Here is a 17,632-nt window from a genome sequence, read left to right on the forward strand (position 1 = left end):
AGGTACGCTCGTTTTGTTGTTGGGCGTACACCGGCTAGTGGTGCTTGAGTCATAATAAAGTTTTACTGGGATGAAGCAGGTATATTATAAGTAATTAATTGGTATTCTGGATTGATAACACATTTATATTTTGATAAGGATAATTATATCAGTAGTTAATTTATATTTCTGTATGACACAGATTAAAGGTAATAATTATAGTTAGAATGATTATAAATAATTATAATTATAAATAATAATAATTATAGGAATTTAGGAAAATTTCATTAGAGTATATGTATGGCTCAATAAGGGAGCTGGTTAATAATTAATAATTGATTTATGGAAATGTATGGAATTTTAAATAAGTTTATACTTCTTCTCACTCCTTTTCGAATATGTAAATCAAGGCATCAAGTGTTTGACAATTTATTTTTCTTATGCTTTTCATTGTATGTAAATACTACTTGTTTCTGACTGTCCACTTGTTGGTATGATCATTCTTTTTTTCTTTATTTTTTTTTTTCTTTATTTTTTTATTATACATGTTCGAAATACATTTTGAAATGAATGAATGAAATGACATAAGCCTAGGTTTTGTAACAGCAATAACATTGTAAGCGGTAAAATTACTGAACGTGGGATAGCACATTTAGCCTTGAGTGTTACATTAATTAAGATGATTTAGGCCTTTTTAACAAACTTTGCAGTGTCCCACTTTTCGGACATCTAGGCATTAGAGTACTAATATGCCTACCATTTTCTTTTATGAGTGTGATATCTGCATTTTCTTGTTTGGTTTGATTAGGACACATCTTGGAGATTTCAGAGTGGTACTGGTGTAGATTTAATATATTGGCTTCACATTGCAATATAATCCAGAAGTCTGAAATGCAAAAAAATGTCCCACATTAGGCTAATTCACCCTAGTACCTGTCTGTCTGTCTGTCTAGCTGATGTTGATTCCAGGCTATAGGCATCCTAATGTATTATAGAGAGATACAAAAGACTACAAATAACACAGGAAAGCACTTTTGTATTAACACTATGGGTACAAACACACCAACTTAACCCTAAAATGTTCCAGTAGAAATGTTATTAGAGTGTTAAAGGCCTACTATAGCTAGAAGACGCAAAGCCCAAGTATAATAATAGCAATACAATCACAACTGACTATGACTGGCACAGTATAACATGTATACAAATAATAATATATAAATAAACAAGGAACAAGAGATTGCTGATACCGGCCGATAAACACGCCGACATATGAATAAGGGGAGTACTGGCACTTATGTTTTTCCACTTCAAGCACTGATTTAGTCCCATATAAGTTTCAAAAACAGACTAATAATGGCCAAGTGCAGACACGTAGCTACAAACATGTAGGAACTTCCCAGAAGTAGCCAGCAAGAGGCAGCGTTGAGCTTCACAAGTTTAGTTTCATGACTGACTTGCCAGTTGGCTATGATAGTGATATTGAATATCCCTTCTCAGTTTTCATTTGGGTAACTGGTAGGATTTCCTTTTTTTTGTGTGCGTTTGTTAATATTATACTTTTATATTACCTTATTTTCTAGACTATAGTATTTGGAACCATGCATATATATGAAAGGCTTTTCTATAAAGTATAAAGTATTGTATCAGAGAGCATAATGAGTTACCTGTGTATCACCTAACTACAGAAGCAGTTGTAACCTACAGTTAAAACACACACCAACCCAGTTCCCCAGTCACACATTCCCAAAACATGACCTGTGTGTGTCTTCGTAAAGCAGTTAACAGATCTAATCCCCCCCCCCAAGTCAAAGAACACATGTTTTCCAGGAGGTGGAGCACATACTGTAGCTACAGTGCATGCCTCGTGTTTTGTGTCTCAGAGGATCTGCAAGTGTAATTGAATTCTGTCTTTTAGCTATTTAATGTCTGGACTTGTCAGGAGTCCAAAACATGCCCATTTATTTCCACATTGTGCATCTTGTACATGTCCAGTAATGTCAGTTTCCTAATTGTTTTGAAACATCTGTGAAATGATATTTACCTTTTAAAAAGCCTTTTTGTGTAGAGCAGCTGTAAACTTTAGCACACCTGCTTTCTTTTAAAAACCAGTGGACATCCTGGCCGGGCATTACATCTTATAATACTGACTTTTCACTTCAAGTCCACAGTAGCAGGCAGTGGTGGAAGAAGTATTCAGATCCTTTACTTCAGTAAAAGTACTAATACCACACTGTGAAAACACTCCACTATAAGTAAAAGTCCTGCATTCAATACCTTACTTAAGTAAAAATATGTAAGTATTATCAGCAAAAAGTATGAAAAGTAAAAGTACTCATTGTGCAGTAAAATGTTCACTGTCATTGTTTACTATTATATATTTTGTATTATTAATATTAGTGCTGCATTCATGTGAATGATGCGTTTTGCTGCTGTAGATGTTTTCATGAGCTAAAAAAAATAGCCGTCTTGCATGCATTTCTTTCAAGCTGATCCAAGAGGGTTTTTAAGTAGTTTATTTAGCTTAAAAAGTAGAAGAAATGTCTCAACCCATAAAGGAACACTACGTCCTTCACTTTATCACAAACGTTCAAAATCAACACATCTGGAGATACATAGTTTTCACTGGATAGGAAGTAACAAGTAACTAAAGCTGCCAGACAAATGTAGTGGAGTAGAAGTATAAAGTAGCATAAAATGGAAATACTCAAGTAAAGTGCAAGGACCTTGAATCTGTATTTCCAAATGTACTTAGTTACATTCTACCACTGGCAGCAGGGACGTGTGGCTGAAATATGTGCTCAGGGTCATGTCTGTGGTTTTAAACATGTGGCCCCTGAACAAACAGGAATGCCACTCACAACTGCAGCCTTTGCAGCAGGCCTGTGTAGCAGGTGGTGACAAGTTACACTCCTGAGTCCCTCTGGGCATGACACGTGTATCACTAATGTCCAAAAACATACGACAAGAGAAAGAAAAGAGAGGGCTTCTTGTGTGGATTGACTTACTTTCCCGCTGGGTGTTTAGAGGATGTCTGCCTCCTGCGTATCTGACAAGTTCTTCCATGTGTCCATTAATCAGAGCTGTGTATATCTGCCCTGAGGAGGCCAGTCCATCAATAGCTCATCACGCTGCCATATCTATCATTGTGTTTGTTTGTACATGTTTGTGGTATGAGTAGCTATTATTTAGTCCACAGAAATCTGAATTATAGTTTTTCTTTTTTAAACCTGCATTAGGCAGAATGTTTTTGGCATCATTGGGCAAAATACCATAATAATCTTTCAGCATATTGTAGTTCAAGTGCTCTGAGAGAAAACTAGACTTCTGCACCTCCTCATGGCTCTGTTTTCAGGCTTTAGAAAATCTAGCCCGTGATAGGAGACTTTGACCAATCACAGGTCATTTCAGAGAGAGAGCGTTCTTATTGGCTGTTCATTCAACGGAGGCAGCTGTCAATTGCTCGCAAACTCTGAACAAACGGTCAAACTAGACAGCGCTGATCAAATATGAATCAATATTCTGTTACTGTAATGCCTATTTCTCACCTTAAATGTTTTCAGAAACATCTTGTAGTGTACTGTTTGGCTTTAAAATGAGAAAGTGTGCTCCGGCTGGTGGGCGGTGCTTAGTATTTCCTCAACTGATCTCAACATGGCTGCCGGGTCATAAACTTTCTCATTGTACAGCTAAACAATACAAAGATGTTTCTGAAAACATTTGAGGTGAGAAATAACTGTCACAGTAACAGAATGTTGATTCATATTTGATCAGCGCTGCCTAGTTTGACCGTGTGATCGGAGTTTGTGAGTGATTGACAGCTGCTCAGAGACGGCAGGCTCCAGCTCGGCTCTGATTGGTTGTTTTCCTCCCCACTGTGAAATCTTGCAGATGCCATTAGGAGCACCGGAGGACACCGAAGGACACAGAGGTACATGATTGCTTTCAGATTACCTGTCTCATGCACTACTGTCAGGATGTAGTGATCATTTTATAAAAATAACTTTTTTTAATCATATTTGCTTTAATTCTACCCACTGCTGCTTTAATGAGCGTTTGGTAGAATAAGGTCGAGGACAATCTACATTCCTAAAACCTCTCCCCTCACTCTCTTACTTTGATATCATCATTCACCATCAGCATATTTGCTGAATGTGCTGAGACTTCAAAGGCTGATGCTTAGTAGGAATGTGCTGTTAAACTGAAAACATTAGGACGGGGCAATAAACCCGTCAGTGCACACAAACACCCAGTGTGAGAAGATCATTTCCACGGTTTACACAGCAACAAAACCGGTTCCTTTCACAGCGATTATGATCAATATTAAGTCCCCTCATGACTGAGCCAGAAAACGGAGGGAAAGCTCTTCCAAAAAGTGTAAAAAATTTAATTTTCTTGGATGTTTTTTGTATTACAGGAATTTGACCTCTGAATCCCGTTCACGTTCTGTTCCTCCTTCATCATATCAATTCTGGGAAAAGAGAGAGAGAGCTGCAGTCGAAACATGTCAGCTGCCTTTCACATTCTCACAGGAATGTTGGCGAGGCTTCACAATGTTGTCAGTCAGCACGCCAGATAAGAGCTCTCAGTTCATAAATAAGATTGATGGCATCTCGCATACCACCAGTTCCTGCTCTGTGTTTTCCCATACAAGCCTCTCTGTCAAAAGCATCCGCGCTATCTCACCAACTCATATCCTCTCTGCCCAAGTCCAGGCATGCTCAGGTGTTTTAACATATTCCCCCATCCAATTATCAAACCACACTACCGCAGGATGCATTCAACCTTTGATTGCGCAGGTGTGAATAAGAAATGGAAAATGTGTCGAAGCTGGCACAGAAAATTGACGTTAATGGATAATATTAAAAGATTATGTATCACAATACAACTCAATTACTTTAAATCAGGAGCTGTCAGAACAGTTTAGAAATGTAAAAAACAGCTCTGCTTTGATGTACAGCATATGGCTTGCACACCTTAAAGGTACTGTGTGTCGGATTTGGTGACATCTAGTGGTGCGGTTGCAGATTGCAACCAACTGAGTACGCCTTCGCTCACTCCTCCCTTTCCAAGACTGCGGTAACGTGAGCTGCCGAGTGCAAAACCGCGGTAACGCTGTTCTCCCTAAGAGGCCATCCTTAAAGTGTTTGGTTTGTCCGTTCTAGGCTACTGTAGAACATGGCGGAGCAACATGGCGGACTCTGTGAGGAGACCTGCTCCCTATTCTAAGCAAACAAAAACATGATTCTTAGTTTCAGGTGATCATACACTAATGAAAACATAGTTATGAATATTATATTCCATTTCTACTAATAGATTTCCCAAAATGTTACACACTGTTCCTTTAAAGTCTTATTGACAGATGTTTAAGATCAAAAGGAACCAGAAAAATAGCACACTGTCAGTCGCTCGCATAAACCAAGCTCTGCAGGAAAAGTATTTCCCTTTATGAAGGGTTTATAGGTTGTGATTAATTACTTAATCAATGATTAATCAGCTTATCAGTTCTAAGCATTATTAAGAGTTAATTTGGGGTAGCCACATTGTGCAAAAAAATCCCATTGTCTAGTGTTTATTCTTTCTAATTGAAAATAATCTAGTTATAAATGTTGGTAATTAATGAATCAATGCCAATGATTCCTCATTTTCTAATAAGCCATCATGTCTTCAATGTTAATAAGTCATAAATAAAGGGGTTTAATATATAGTGTGCAGATGTGAGGGTTAATAAGTTGTTGATAAATGGATTTTGGTGTGAACATCTACAGCCTATTTCTAGTCTTTTCTAGTTTTCACTACCTGGCAACCCAAAGTTTGTTCTTATTAATGGCTTATATATTGGAGCTATTGGTAATTTGTCTAACTTAAAGACACGAGTTTCAACTTATAGCTTCTTTATAAAGGGTGCCTTGTTAGGAAATGGTACTGTTGCACTTTACAAATATATTAAAGGAACAGTGTGTAATATTTCAGGGGATCTATTAGCAGAATATAATATTTATAACTATGTTTTCATTGGTGTATAATCACCTGAAACTAAGAATAGTTGTGTTTTGTTAGCTTAGAATGAGCCCTTCATATCTACATAGTCCTCTTCACAGTGTCCCCCATGTTTCTACAGTAGCCCAGAACGGACAAACCAAACACTGACTCTAGAGAATCTTTCATGTTTTTACGTTACCTGAAGGCCACCGTAGTTCTCCGACACGCTTGTGAAACTGCGCTAACGTGAGACACAGAGTGCAAAACCGTGGTACCGCCAGCCACCGTCTGACTTCCGTTGCTCCTAAAGTAGTGTTATTATGGTAAGGATGGCCTCTGAGCGAGGCAAACGGCGTTACCACGGTTTTGCACTCGGCAGCTCACATTACCTCAGTCTTGGAAAGGGAGGAGTGAGCGGAGGGGTACTCAGTTGGTTGCAATCTGCAACCACACCACTAGATGTCACCAAATCCTACACACTGTCACACTGTCACTGTCAACAATAAACCAAAACAACCAAGATGGCTGAAAACATTTGGTGAATAAAGCAAGCGAGTACAAGAAGTTTAGTGTGACGTGTGCGAACCGAACCAAAAATGTAACCCAGCTCCTCCAGGTTGAAGGAGTCTCACTACTAATTGCGCCACATTTATCATTGTTATCATTATCATTATTGTGAAATCTTCTCTACCACAGCCATATTTTACATTTCACACACATGTTGCACGCAGAGGACGACTGGTGAAACATGTGAGTGGACACTGATGACGCCACAATGTTCATTGTCATTCTCTTTGTCCTGCTGCATTGTGAAGTCTCATTGTCATCGCTGCTCAACCGCCCTAAACTGGAACACGTCAATATCTGTGGCTCTGTTGTGTGTGTTAGAGAGAAAGATCCATCCTGAAACAGACACCACATGACAAAGCGCTCCATTCTCTCATCTTCACATCCAATGGCACGTCCAGAAATAGTGCATAAACACCTCTGTGGGTGTGTGAGTTCAATCATAGGCAATAAAAGCATTTAGGAATGCAGCACATGTTTAGCAGAGGTTGATGGAGGCGCAGCAGGGGAATTTCAAAAGGCATTAGAGGCTAATCTGGGAGAAACCTGTCTTTGTCACTTCTAGGGTTACGTGTCCCTACGAGAATGTGATCTATGTCAAGCACGCTCTTCATGGCAAGAAGAGAACAAGAGAGCAGGCCACCCGAGAAAGTTGAACCCAAAAGAATGCAGCTCTGGTATTCATTAATGAAGAGCACTCTTCTCTGTGGTGGAACGAGAGGACAGGAATGAGGAGATAGGGTGACAACGTGAGAGGGAGGAGGGAGTGGAACAGGAACACAACGTTTACCACAATAACTTTAACAATTACGAGCATATTTGAGATGTCAGCTAATAGAAAATAGCCAGATAGATTGAAGCAATTCACAAGTCAACAAGCCACTTAATGTATATTAGAATATTTTATTGCTTTATGAAATGTTGCATGAATTCAACTGTAAAAACCTTCATATTGTTTTGAAGTTCACAGAAATGTCTGTTTGGTTGTGTACAGCTTGACATGACCGTGATTGTCGGCACATAACTTACAACAAACATACATAAAACTCTTTGGCGTCCTGCTCAAAGCACTATCTAAAATAACAATACAAACATCTGTAGAAAATATATAATAATAATATTAATAATAATAATAATAATAATAATAATAATTAACCTGTTTGTTAGTTCAAAGCTCACAGTAAACAAAAAAACACGGATGTAGTTTTCAACTTTTATCCCACAATGGTGGCCTGAACCAGCAGAACCACCGCATCAGGAAACACACTCACATACGGTAATCATCACACATGCAAACATACTTTGAGAAGGAAAAAGTCATCAGACAAAAAACAGATGATGAATCTTGATGCGACACTCTTCCAACATTACAAACACCATCAGTTTGTCTTTTATATATTATGCATCTCACTGCTCACACACCTCTGAGGAGCCTTTGCAGAACCGGCTGCTCGGCCTGAAGAGATAATATGGACCGTGAGAGCATTTACATCAGCAGTGTTTCATGTGTTATAAGCTTAAATTATTGAACAAAAAGGGAAGTCTTCCAAACAAATAAGATCCATGTGATGGGAATGAGGTTACTCAGATATTGTTTTTTGGGAGAGGAGGTCACATAGATAACCTTTTAATGAATATTTATCTAGAAGAGCATGAGGCTTAAGTTAATATTTGGGGAATGTGGAAACCAGATAAGATAAATATGTAGCTTCTTAATTCACTGGGTTGGGAGAGGAGATAACGGGGGTAACAAAGGGGGGGAAAAGCAGCAATTATATATATATATTTATATAAATATTTTGGCATACACTCTCTGAGAACATGTTGCCCTATTACAATCCACAATACTGTCCAAGTACCTCAGAAGATTCATCTTTTCTCTCCGAGCCGGGCAGACTGCCTGCAGCTGTCCGGCTCAGTGAGAGGGAGTGAGTCGGAGCACAGCTCTGGCTCTAAAAAATGTGAAAACAGTCCTTTTTTTTCGTGCGTTGGCCTCTTTCCACGACATTCTTGCATCCAATATTTAATCCACTCTCTATTCAAAGACTTGCACTCTTCACAGATTCTCAGAATTGTTTTTTTTTTTTCATTCAAAATCCACCTTCTTTTAAATGAAGATTTCCACTGCCTCTGACTCCAGCTCATCCAGGCCTCCGAAAGGGTTTAAGAGCAACTTCTTAGGCACTGCCTTGTCTGGAAAAAAAAGAAGAAGAAAATTAATAATTATATAAATGCTTTAAGGCTAAAACAGTGGAAAAATGTCCCAGATACAGCTCAGCTATCAACGACTAAAGGTTAACAGAGATTTTCCACACTCAAAACACATCAGTCTGGTGAATATGCTCAGTCAATAGATCCACATTATTTCCCAACCATGCACATTCCTCAAAGCCCACATTATGAACCATGACCTGGACGGATGCTATCTGATTGGCTGGTTCAGCAGCAGCATGGTTAATCAATCCGAGCATCCATGAAGCCGAGGTCCAAAACTCCTTTCATGAAGCGTGTACTTAAATGTGTGTGTTTTGTCTGAGCTCGTGGAGGCTTGTTTATTCATGTGTGCAAATCATTTATCATTCGAGTTTCATACTGACAGCGTTATTGGATGGATTATCGGCTCCTTGTAAACAAACGCACTCGGGCATATTCGATAGATCACTCACCACTGTTGAGCTTAGTTGTGCTGGCGGCCTCTTTGGCTTTCGTTCCCTCCACCTGTCGTTCTAGCGTTCCAGGTTCAGACTGAGCGGAGAACTGACGGTTCGGCAACGTCAGATCATCTGAAAGACTCTTACCTGAAGGACAAAAGTATCTGTCAGCAGTGCTCTCAACTCTCTTCCATTAAAAATCTTTCTTTTTAGCAACTTGCACTAGATCAGAAGTGTATTTGCTTAGTACCAGTTATTTTAAAAAGGCAACATTAAGTTCCTCACCACTAGTCCTTGCATTGCTCATGGCGGTGCTGATGGAGGGGGTGGAAAAAGCCGGTCTGAGAGGCGCCCCCGCTGTGTTCAGTAGGTTCGTGCGGGGACTTTTCTCGTCCTTCCGCCCTTGGTCCTGATGCAGCCGCTGGTTGAGGATCTTGATCACAGCGTCCTTTTCCAAGATCTGAGCGTAAAGGGCGCGGATCCTGTTCTCCATCTCCTGGTTCCTGTAGTCGGCAACCGGCAGGTCATCGTTGAAGCTGTTGTTAGAGGAGTGGCAAGGCGAGTGGTTAATGATGGTGGTGTCTCTGCAAGGGAAAAGATAACGTCTTGGGTTTAATTCAAGTTCAAATGAGCTAGAAAAATTGGTGTCCGTAGGATGTTCTGGGAAAATGTCAAGCTAAAAATCTTTACCTCTGGGCGGCAGCGGTGGCAGCCACCTCCATTGCAAACTGCCTCATGGTGCTCTCCTCCAAGTACTTCTGCTCCCAGCGCACCATGTCGGCCTCGAGGGCCAGGATTCGCTCCTCGCGCTCACGTAGACGCTCTTGAAGGGAGCTCATGGTCACTCCCGGTGGCTGAGACTGCCTCTGAGGTGGACAGAGAGAGGATTGTAAACACTACAGTACAGAATCAGAATCAGGCTTTTTGATGGTTTTCCTAGGACAGGATATTTACCTGCTGCGCCCTCATACTCCTCAGCTCCTGCTCTAGTCGCGTCCTCAGCTTCATCTCTAGGGTCTCCCTCTTCTCACAGGTGGACTGCAGCTGAGCCAGCGCACTCTGAAGTCTCTCCACCTTCTCCACGTAAGCCCTCTTCCTCCTCAGCTCCTCCTCGAGCTGGCGACCTCGTCCGCGAGCTGTGTCCAGAGCCTCCTCGAGCCGCTTCGCCCTGGAGTTCTGCTCCTCCGCCGCGGATCTCAGTCGCTCCAGCTCTCGCTCCGCGCGCTCTCGCTCTAGGTTCTGCTCCTCATCTGAAGGAAAGGAAAAGAAAAAGGTGTTTAATGAATGTGGACATGATCTCAGGAGTAGTTTGGACACTATGAGATGAAATCATTCCAAGGTTCTTTCTCAAACACACATATGAGCGTCAATCCCTAATTTCTCCCTCCTGAGGCCAACCACAGTAATAAGTACCAGAGTTGCCGGTGGTGGCCGGTGTTCTTCATTTAGCGAAGCACTCCTGGAATGCTGAGAGGAAGGAGGAGAAGGAGGAGGAGGAAGGGGGAGAAAGCCGCCCTATCCCTTTGACCCACATAGCACAGAGCATTCCTCATCAAGGCCATACAAACACCAGCACTCTGCTTGAGTCCAGTTCCTTAAACAGACAACATAAATCACACTAACAACAGGTGGGGGGAACCTCATTTCCACCACTTCCACTGCTGCTCTGTGATTTAGAGGTTCGCTCATTTCCCTTTTTGCAAAGAGCGTGCGTGGATTGAATTCCCCGTTATTAAGCCTTCTCACCAAATAAGCCGAGGTTATGCAAGTGAAATTCCTGCATGCAGGATGCCCTTAGCTACAAAAAGGGCCCCGTGCTATGCTGCGATCCGATCCAATCAAGCATGTTGATTACAAAGGAGGAGAGGAGTGTAGCCGAACTGAGTGGCATACTTACTTTGTTCAAGGAGTTTCGCCATGATGTGCTGGTTATGGTCGGCTGCTTCTACTTCTTTTGCGACATGCGTTCTGGCATTTTCCAAGTTTTCTGTAATGCAACAAAGTTTTGGAGTTAGACTACATTGTGAAATATGTCTGGATCTCTTATTATGGTATTTCAATGCTCTATTGAGTATGTCTGTGTGTCCATACCTCTAAGGTCTCTGTTGAAATCCTGCAGCCTCCTGATCTCAGCCACCAGCCTCCTCCTCAGTGTCTGCTCCAGGTTTTCCCTCTTACAGCTGCCTTGCATCAGTGTCTCATAGGCCTCCGAAATACGCTGGATCTCCTGCTCCAACTGAAAAGGGGAAGAGAAGAAGAGGAGGATTGGAGAGAGAGAGAGAAAGAAAGAAAGAGAGAGAGCGAGAGGAGCAGAGAAGAGGAGAAGAGGAATTTTTGGTTAACCTACTTGACATGCCAGGGAGGAGCTGGAATGTTGATTCATGTTGTTACAGCACATAGATATACATATAAGTACGATATGGGTACATATGCGCCTGTGTGTGTACAGTACACTCAGTATGTGTGTGTGTGTGTGTGTGGTATAATTCTGAGAAGGAATTCAACCCGCACCACTCCCTGTGAGACTGATTTATATCTACATTCCTGAGGGCTGATAGCTCTAGTTCCAGGTGTGTGAGCGCACAGGAGCGCGCACGTACACAACACACCGCAAAGCACAAGTTAACACACACACACACACACACACACACACACACAGAGAGGTCTGGGAAGGCTGCCAGCGGAGGGAAGGTGTGCATGCCTGTGCCTGGGTTGTGGAAACGGCAAAGAGAAACCCACCATTATAGCAGTCACACAGGCATGTTTACTCAGGGCTGCGGCCTGACGGAGAAAACTTTCCAACCCCGGCAATTATCATTCTTTAAGGCTGAGAGAAGGCAACGGCCATGTGACATAACTCCAGCAGAGAGCGGAGTGGATTTCACAAAGATCGGCTGAGGTGTCGAATGTCTCTGAAGCTGTTGTTCCGCCATGTTGATCAAGAAAATATGCTCATTTATTTTAGGGCCTGTTTGGTTCGAGAGTCGATCACGAAAGGCAAAAAACAGCAGAAAAAGGTTCGGTTTAGTTCTAAAACAACAAAAGAGACCTTTCACTTTTGACACAGCAGCCCACCACCTGCCACGGACCCCCAGCCCCCATCAGCTGTGTGTGCGGGTCACAACCCGATCGACTGCTTCCTGACAAGCCTAGATTACGCCGAAAATCTATGGCCTCCCTGGAACTAAAGCGCGCACACACACACACACACACGCTCTCTGGCCTCCACAAGGTCAGCTCCACAATGAAAGGAGTGTGTAAACACAGTAGCAGGCTGCGACCTCTGTTTGTGCCTCTGTGGTATGGAAGGTAGCAGCTGCTGATCTCATCTGTCCCGTCCAGATGAGGGAGCGTGCCTGGAGCTGGACGTCGGGGGAGACAACTGTCGACTGGGGTTGTGTTTCGTAGACAGGTGGCTGAGACGGGAGGATGATGTATGCAATGTGGTCAGCGACTAAATAACTTTAGAGTATTCCCCTCTGAAATTGAGTCGCGGATGTTGTGACAACACCTTTGTTTTGTGTTGAGTTTTGTGGGTAAAGTGAAACTCCCCTAAATGAAATGTAAAGCTAGCTTGAGTTTAAGATTTTCTCTCATGGACATCCTCTCCGTACCTTCTGAATTCGGCCGGTCTTCTCCCTGTGTGCCTCCAGCTCTTGCCTCAGCCTCTCGTTCTCCATCAGCAGCAGCTCCACCTGGTTGGGCTCCTCCAAACCAGCAGGTGGCAGGCTGGTGAACGCGCTGTAGCAGGGGACTTCAGCTTGCTGGACATACCTATCGGAGAGAGTAAAAACAAACTCATAACTTAATTGTGAATCTGAATTTGTGGCTGAATTGAAAGCTAGGGGCGGCCAGTTCCAAGTTAAAAGGTGTGAGAACTTTATTTTAGAGCGAGGCATCTGAAATATCACTCTATCCCCGTCTATCAGCGAGCAGACAAGTCGACTCCAGTGGACGTAAAGAATGTAAAAGCCTATATGAGGAACATACTTTTGTGTGAAAGCATCCACAAGCATGTGAAACTATCCTGTTCCACTATGCCAGGCATTACAAACACCTACAGGGCTGGACCTGTTCTCGTCTAAGTATTTCAAAAAGCATATCCGTATGGTGTGACTCACATTGATAAGTATGTGTTTACGCATGTGAAACACAATGACGAGTCCTGGAAGATGATCGGAAGTCTGGCTCTAATACAGAAACTACACCACAGAACATGATGTAATCGCTTTAGAAAAACATGCACACACATGATTATATCCTCTTAAGTTGTGTTTGTACCTGTGCTGCTGGGCTTGAACCTGCTCCTGGACCTGGTGAGTGATAAATCCTTGGCTCTGGATGGGGGCTGAGTACTCTGGAGGCGGGCTGCGCTTGTCCAGGCTTTGCCTCGTGCTCTGGAGGCCTTGCGGTGTGTAGTAAGGAAGCTCGGGGTAACTGTTGCACTTGATGGCCCCTGCTTTGGCCACTGCATCGGTCCTCTCCAGAGATATCTGCATGCGATGCTCACTGAGCGACCGCACATGGCCACACTTCAGCTCCATCAGATCGGCCTCTTCGTGGAAGGCACCCTCATGCAGGAGCCCCTCGTGGAGCTGCCTGACGGGGCCCATGGGGACCCAGTGAGAGGCCAGATACTGAGAGTGCACCTTGGCCTGCTCGTACGTGGGCAGCTCCTCCCCGTGCAGCTGGTAGAGTTGGTAGCCACTCTCTGAGTGGTGGTAGTCACCCTGGTGCTCCTGGCCTTGGGGCTCCTGCCTGGCAGAGAGCTGAGGGAACTGAGGGTCCTCCTGGGTGAGGCTCTCCAAGGAGGATCGTGGGCTCCTGCCCATGTCACCTCCACTGCTGGGTCCACTGTTGCTTCCACTGCCTCCACGCAGGGCCTGCTGCTGGATGGCTAATAAGGTGCGGGTGTCTGTGGGGTTTCCGTAGCGCAGCTGCTCCTGGATGAGCCTGTGCAGGACCGTGCCAGACGGCTCTTCAGTGGACGACATCATGCTTTTGTTTGTTATCTTCTCTAAAAGACCTGTTGAGCTCTTTTTTTTATTTTTAAAATATTTAAATAAATCAGCTGTGAACCTGGAACAGAGCAGAATGAGAGAATAAAGTCAAAACATATTTAATACAAGACAACTGATTAAAGTTAAATATTAATAAAGTCACATCCAGAAGAAAGAGGCATGTAGGCATCATCATCAACAACAACAACACTGGAAACACTGACTTTAATATGATGTAAACATTATACCTTTTTATATATCAAAATAAATCTCTCATTAATGTTTCAACTGGAGTATAATATGATAACAGTGTAGCCTTGAGTCTTCTTCCCCAACAGCGACAACACAGAGATGTGGACACATTTTCCACAGCAGGCAAAAAAAAATGCATGCGCCAAAAATTCCAATCTCACGGGGGAGCAAAAGCGCACAAAAAAAACACATTGTAAAATAACTTTATAGCACAATTGTCGTCTTTTAAAACACAGTAAATAGCTTTTAATTCCCTCACAACACACTATAATCTCAACAGTTTGAGCCAGAAATGAAGTGAAGCTACTTTATTCATGTTTGTGCTCGTTTTTTTTGTCCATTGTGCCAAAGGAAAGAAAAAGAGACGCTCTTCTTACCAGCTCACGCTCTCATCGTATCCAAACGTTGTTCTCGATGTCGAAGTGAAACAATTCAGAGTAAATCCACTATTTCCATGAGTTTTTCAGAGTCAAACGTGTCTCATGTTGCTCCCCCCCGGTCCTCTCGCTGTGAACTGGTTGTGTGGAGAGCAGGCGGTGATAATAAGTAACCGAGGAGGGACTACTGAGGTCGGTATGTCAGGAATGTAAAACGCGAGGTCCCTCTGGGATCAAAAGCGTAAAACCACACTGGAGGGAGGAGGAGGAGGAGGAGGAGGAGGAGGCTGCAGTGAGCTTTAGTGTTACCAATGAGGAGTTAAAAGGAGGTTTAGGACAGGGACATTGAGCTTTGAGAATAGATGCATCAATGCTCAGAGAAACAGGGAATTATCTGTCTGGTTTTTCTGGCACTGAATCTCCTTCCTAGTAGAGACTTTAAGCACGTTTATTTTTTATACTTTATTTTTTCCATTTTTTCAGGGCTGTTTTCATAAATGCAATCCACAGTTTGTAATTACAACAGTCTATAAACCAACTTTTAAGTAGATGAGCTTTACAGACAAACCCATCAAGTACACTTAATAGAGAAAACAACCTCAACATTCAAAACCAAAGCAAAACCAAAAAAAGAAATAGCAATAACAATAATGACAAAAAGAAAGAATAGAGTTAAAAAAAACAACAACAAAGCAAACAAAAAAAAACACAGATAACAAAAATCTCCAGCTCTTCTCAAAAACATCCTCCATATTCCTTATTTTGTGAGTTCCCTTTTCCATAACTTTTACTTTTCGAATTACACTTTTCCATTTTATAAAATCTGGGGGTTTAGTTTTTTTCCACCCTTTTTACGCACGTTACGTACGTTTTTCAGAGGCAGCTTTGGTGCTTCTTCTTGCACTATTTTTTGTTTCTCTGATGAACTCATTCAGTGGTGGAAGAAGTATTCAGATCATTTAGCCTAATTAAGCTGGAATACACTGTCAGAAATTAAGTCTGTATTCAATCTGTGACTCAAGTAGACGTACAGAAGCATCAGTAAAAACCTGTTTAAGTCCTCAATATGCAAAATGACCCCTGTCAAACCTATATGATTACATAATTGGGCCTTAATGATTGATACATCTATTCATATTTGATAATCATATTTTATAAACTGACAATATGTTTTGCATGTAAAATCTTAATCTGGAAAGTAACAGTAAGCAATATTAAATAAACATAATTTACAATAATATACAATATTATCTTTATGTGGTATAAAGTAACAAAATAGAAATGCTGACCTAAAATAATAAATAATAATAATAAATGTATCTATATAGCACTTTTCAAAACAGATGTTACAAAGTGCTTCACAAGACAACAAAAGCAGATAAATAAAGAAAAAAAAAAGTTAAATATTAACATTTAATAATAATAAAGTAGTAAAATGGTAGAACAAGGTGATAAAAAACATATATATACATAAATGTGTATAAACATATACATGCATACACAAGCAAGTGTATACAGACATACACACATGCTCTGTACACATGCTTCACCACATATAAGCATATAAAAATGCATATACATATACAGACATAACAAAAGTACAATTAGGTAAAATAAAGTGTTATCTTTATTATTAAAACTTTGACTTTAATGATACCAAGGTGGAGCTAATTTGATCTATTCTATAAACTGTTGGTGTTTAATCCAGTGGTTTCAAAGTGGGGTCTGGAGACCCCCAGGGGTCCTTGAGGGGGTCCCAGGCAAAAAGGGGAATAATTTATTATCACTATATTTCAATCCACAAGTAACACAGAGACAGAATGTATGACTATTTTGGTCATTGGTTTCATACACTTTCTGTAATGAAACATGTTTCATATTTTATAAACTGACCACGTTTCGCATGTCAAATTTTAAGTATAGCTGTTGTAAATGTAGTGGAGTAAAAACTACAATATTTCTCTCTCAAAAGTGGTAGTAGAAGTAGAAGTAGAAGTAGCTATAAAGAGGCATAAAATGGACATACAGTACTCAAGTAAAGTACCTCAAAATTGTACTACTAGTAAATGCACTTAATTAAGTGTGTCTCTAATGTGTTGTGTGTGTTATGTATGACTGATAGAGGAAGACAGAGCTCCACAGCTCTGACCTCTGCACCTTGAAAAATTTGGTTGCTTGTAATTTTGCTGTCCTGAGGAATTTAAGCTTCTTGCATTCACCGCAGGACACTATGGATAAGTAAAGACTCTTCTTGTCTGTGAAAGTGTGTTGAGACTGTGCATGCCTTAAGTGTGTGTGTGTGTGTGTGTGTGTGTGTGTGTGTGTGTGTGGCAGCTGTCCACTGGAATCTGAGGTCTGCGTGTGCCCCATTACTACAAATACAGTGGCTCTTTGTACCCGACATCACACTACATGGTGCATAGCAGAGCCTGGAGAACGCCACACATGGGCACAAATCTCAAACATGCAGGGGTCGTCCTCCCGCTGAGAGACAGAATCACAACATGTGTGGACAGTTAAAGCTGCAGGGGGTAGAATTGGAGCAAGTTATTTTTATAAAACGGTCATTATATCCTGACAAGTAGTGCATGAGACAAGTAATCTAATGATAAGGTTTGTGACCTGGCAGCCATGTTGAGATCTGTTGAGGAAATACCAAGCACCGCTTACCAGCCGGAGCAAACTTTCTCATTTTACAGCTAAACAGTACACTACAAGATGTTTCTGAACACATTTAAGGTGAGAAATAGGCATTACAGTAACAGAATATTGATTAAACTGCCTAGTTTAACCGTTTTATCAGAGTTTGCGAGTGATTGACAGCTGC

At 41.6% G+C, this 17,632-nt stretch overlaps 1 protein-coding gene across 2 annotated transcripts; it reads right to left on the minus strand.

Annotated features, from left to right (window-relative positions):
* Positions 1–7,408: 7,408 nt before the first annotated feature.
* LOC141777209 (angiomotin-like 2a) lies at positions 7,409–15,033 on the minus strand. 2 transcript variants are annotated; one of them, XM_074651260.1, is made up of 10 exons: positions 14,806–15,033; positions 13,458–14,255; positions 12,791–12,950; positions 11,268–11,412; positions 11,074–11,163; positions 10,131–10,426; positions 9,867–10,042; positions 9,462–9,760; positions 9,192–9,323; positions 7,409–8,718 (listed from the first exon to the last, which is right to left on the minus strand). In XM_074651260.1, the coding sequence occupies exons 2-10, from the start codon at positions 14,171–14,173 to the stop codon at positions 8,633–8,635; spliced, it is 2,100 nt and encodes a 699-aa protein (XP_074507361.1). In that variant the 5' UTR covers positions 14,174–14,255; positions 14,806–15,033; the 3' UTR covers positions 7,409–8,632. The 2 variants fall into 2 exon arrangements, with proteins under 2 accessions (XP_074507361.1, XP_074507362.1); XM_074651261.1 differs by having other exon boundaries at positions 9,462–9,712; positions 14,806–14,943.
* Positions 15,034–17,632: the final 2,599 nt, after the last annotated feature.

Source organism: Sebastes fasciatus, chromosome 11, assembly GCF_043250625.1.
Source record: "Sebastes fasciatus isolate fSebFas1 chromosome 11, fSebFas1.pri, whole genome shotgun sequence".
In the NCBI taxonomy this organism is placed as follows: Eukaryota; Metazoa; Chordata; class Actinopteri; order Perciformes; family Sebastidae; genus Sebastes; species Sebastes fasciatus.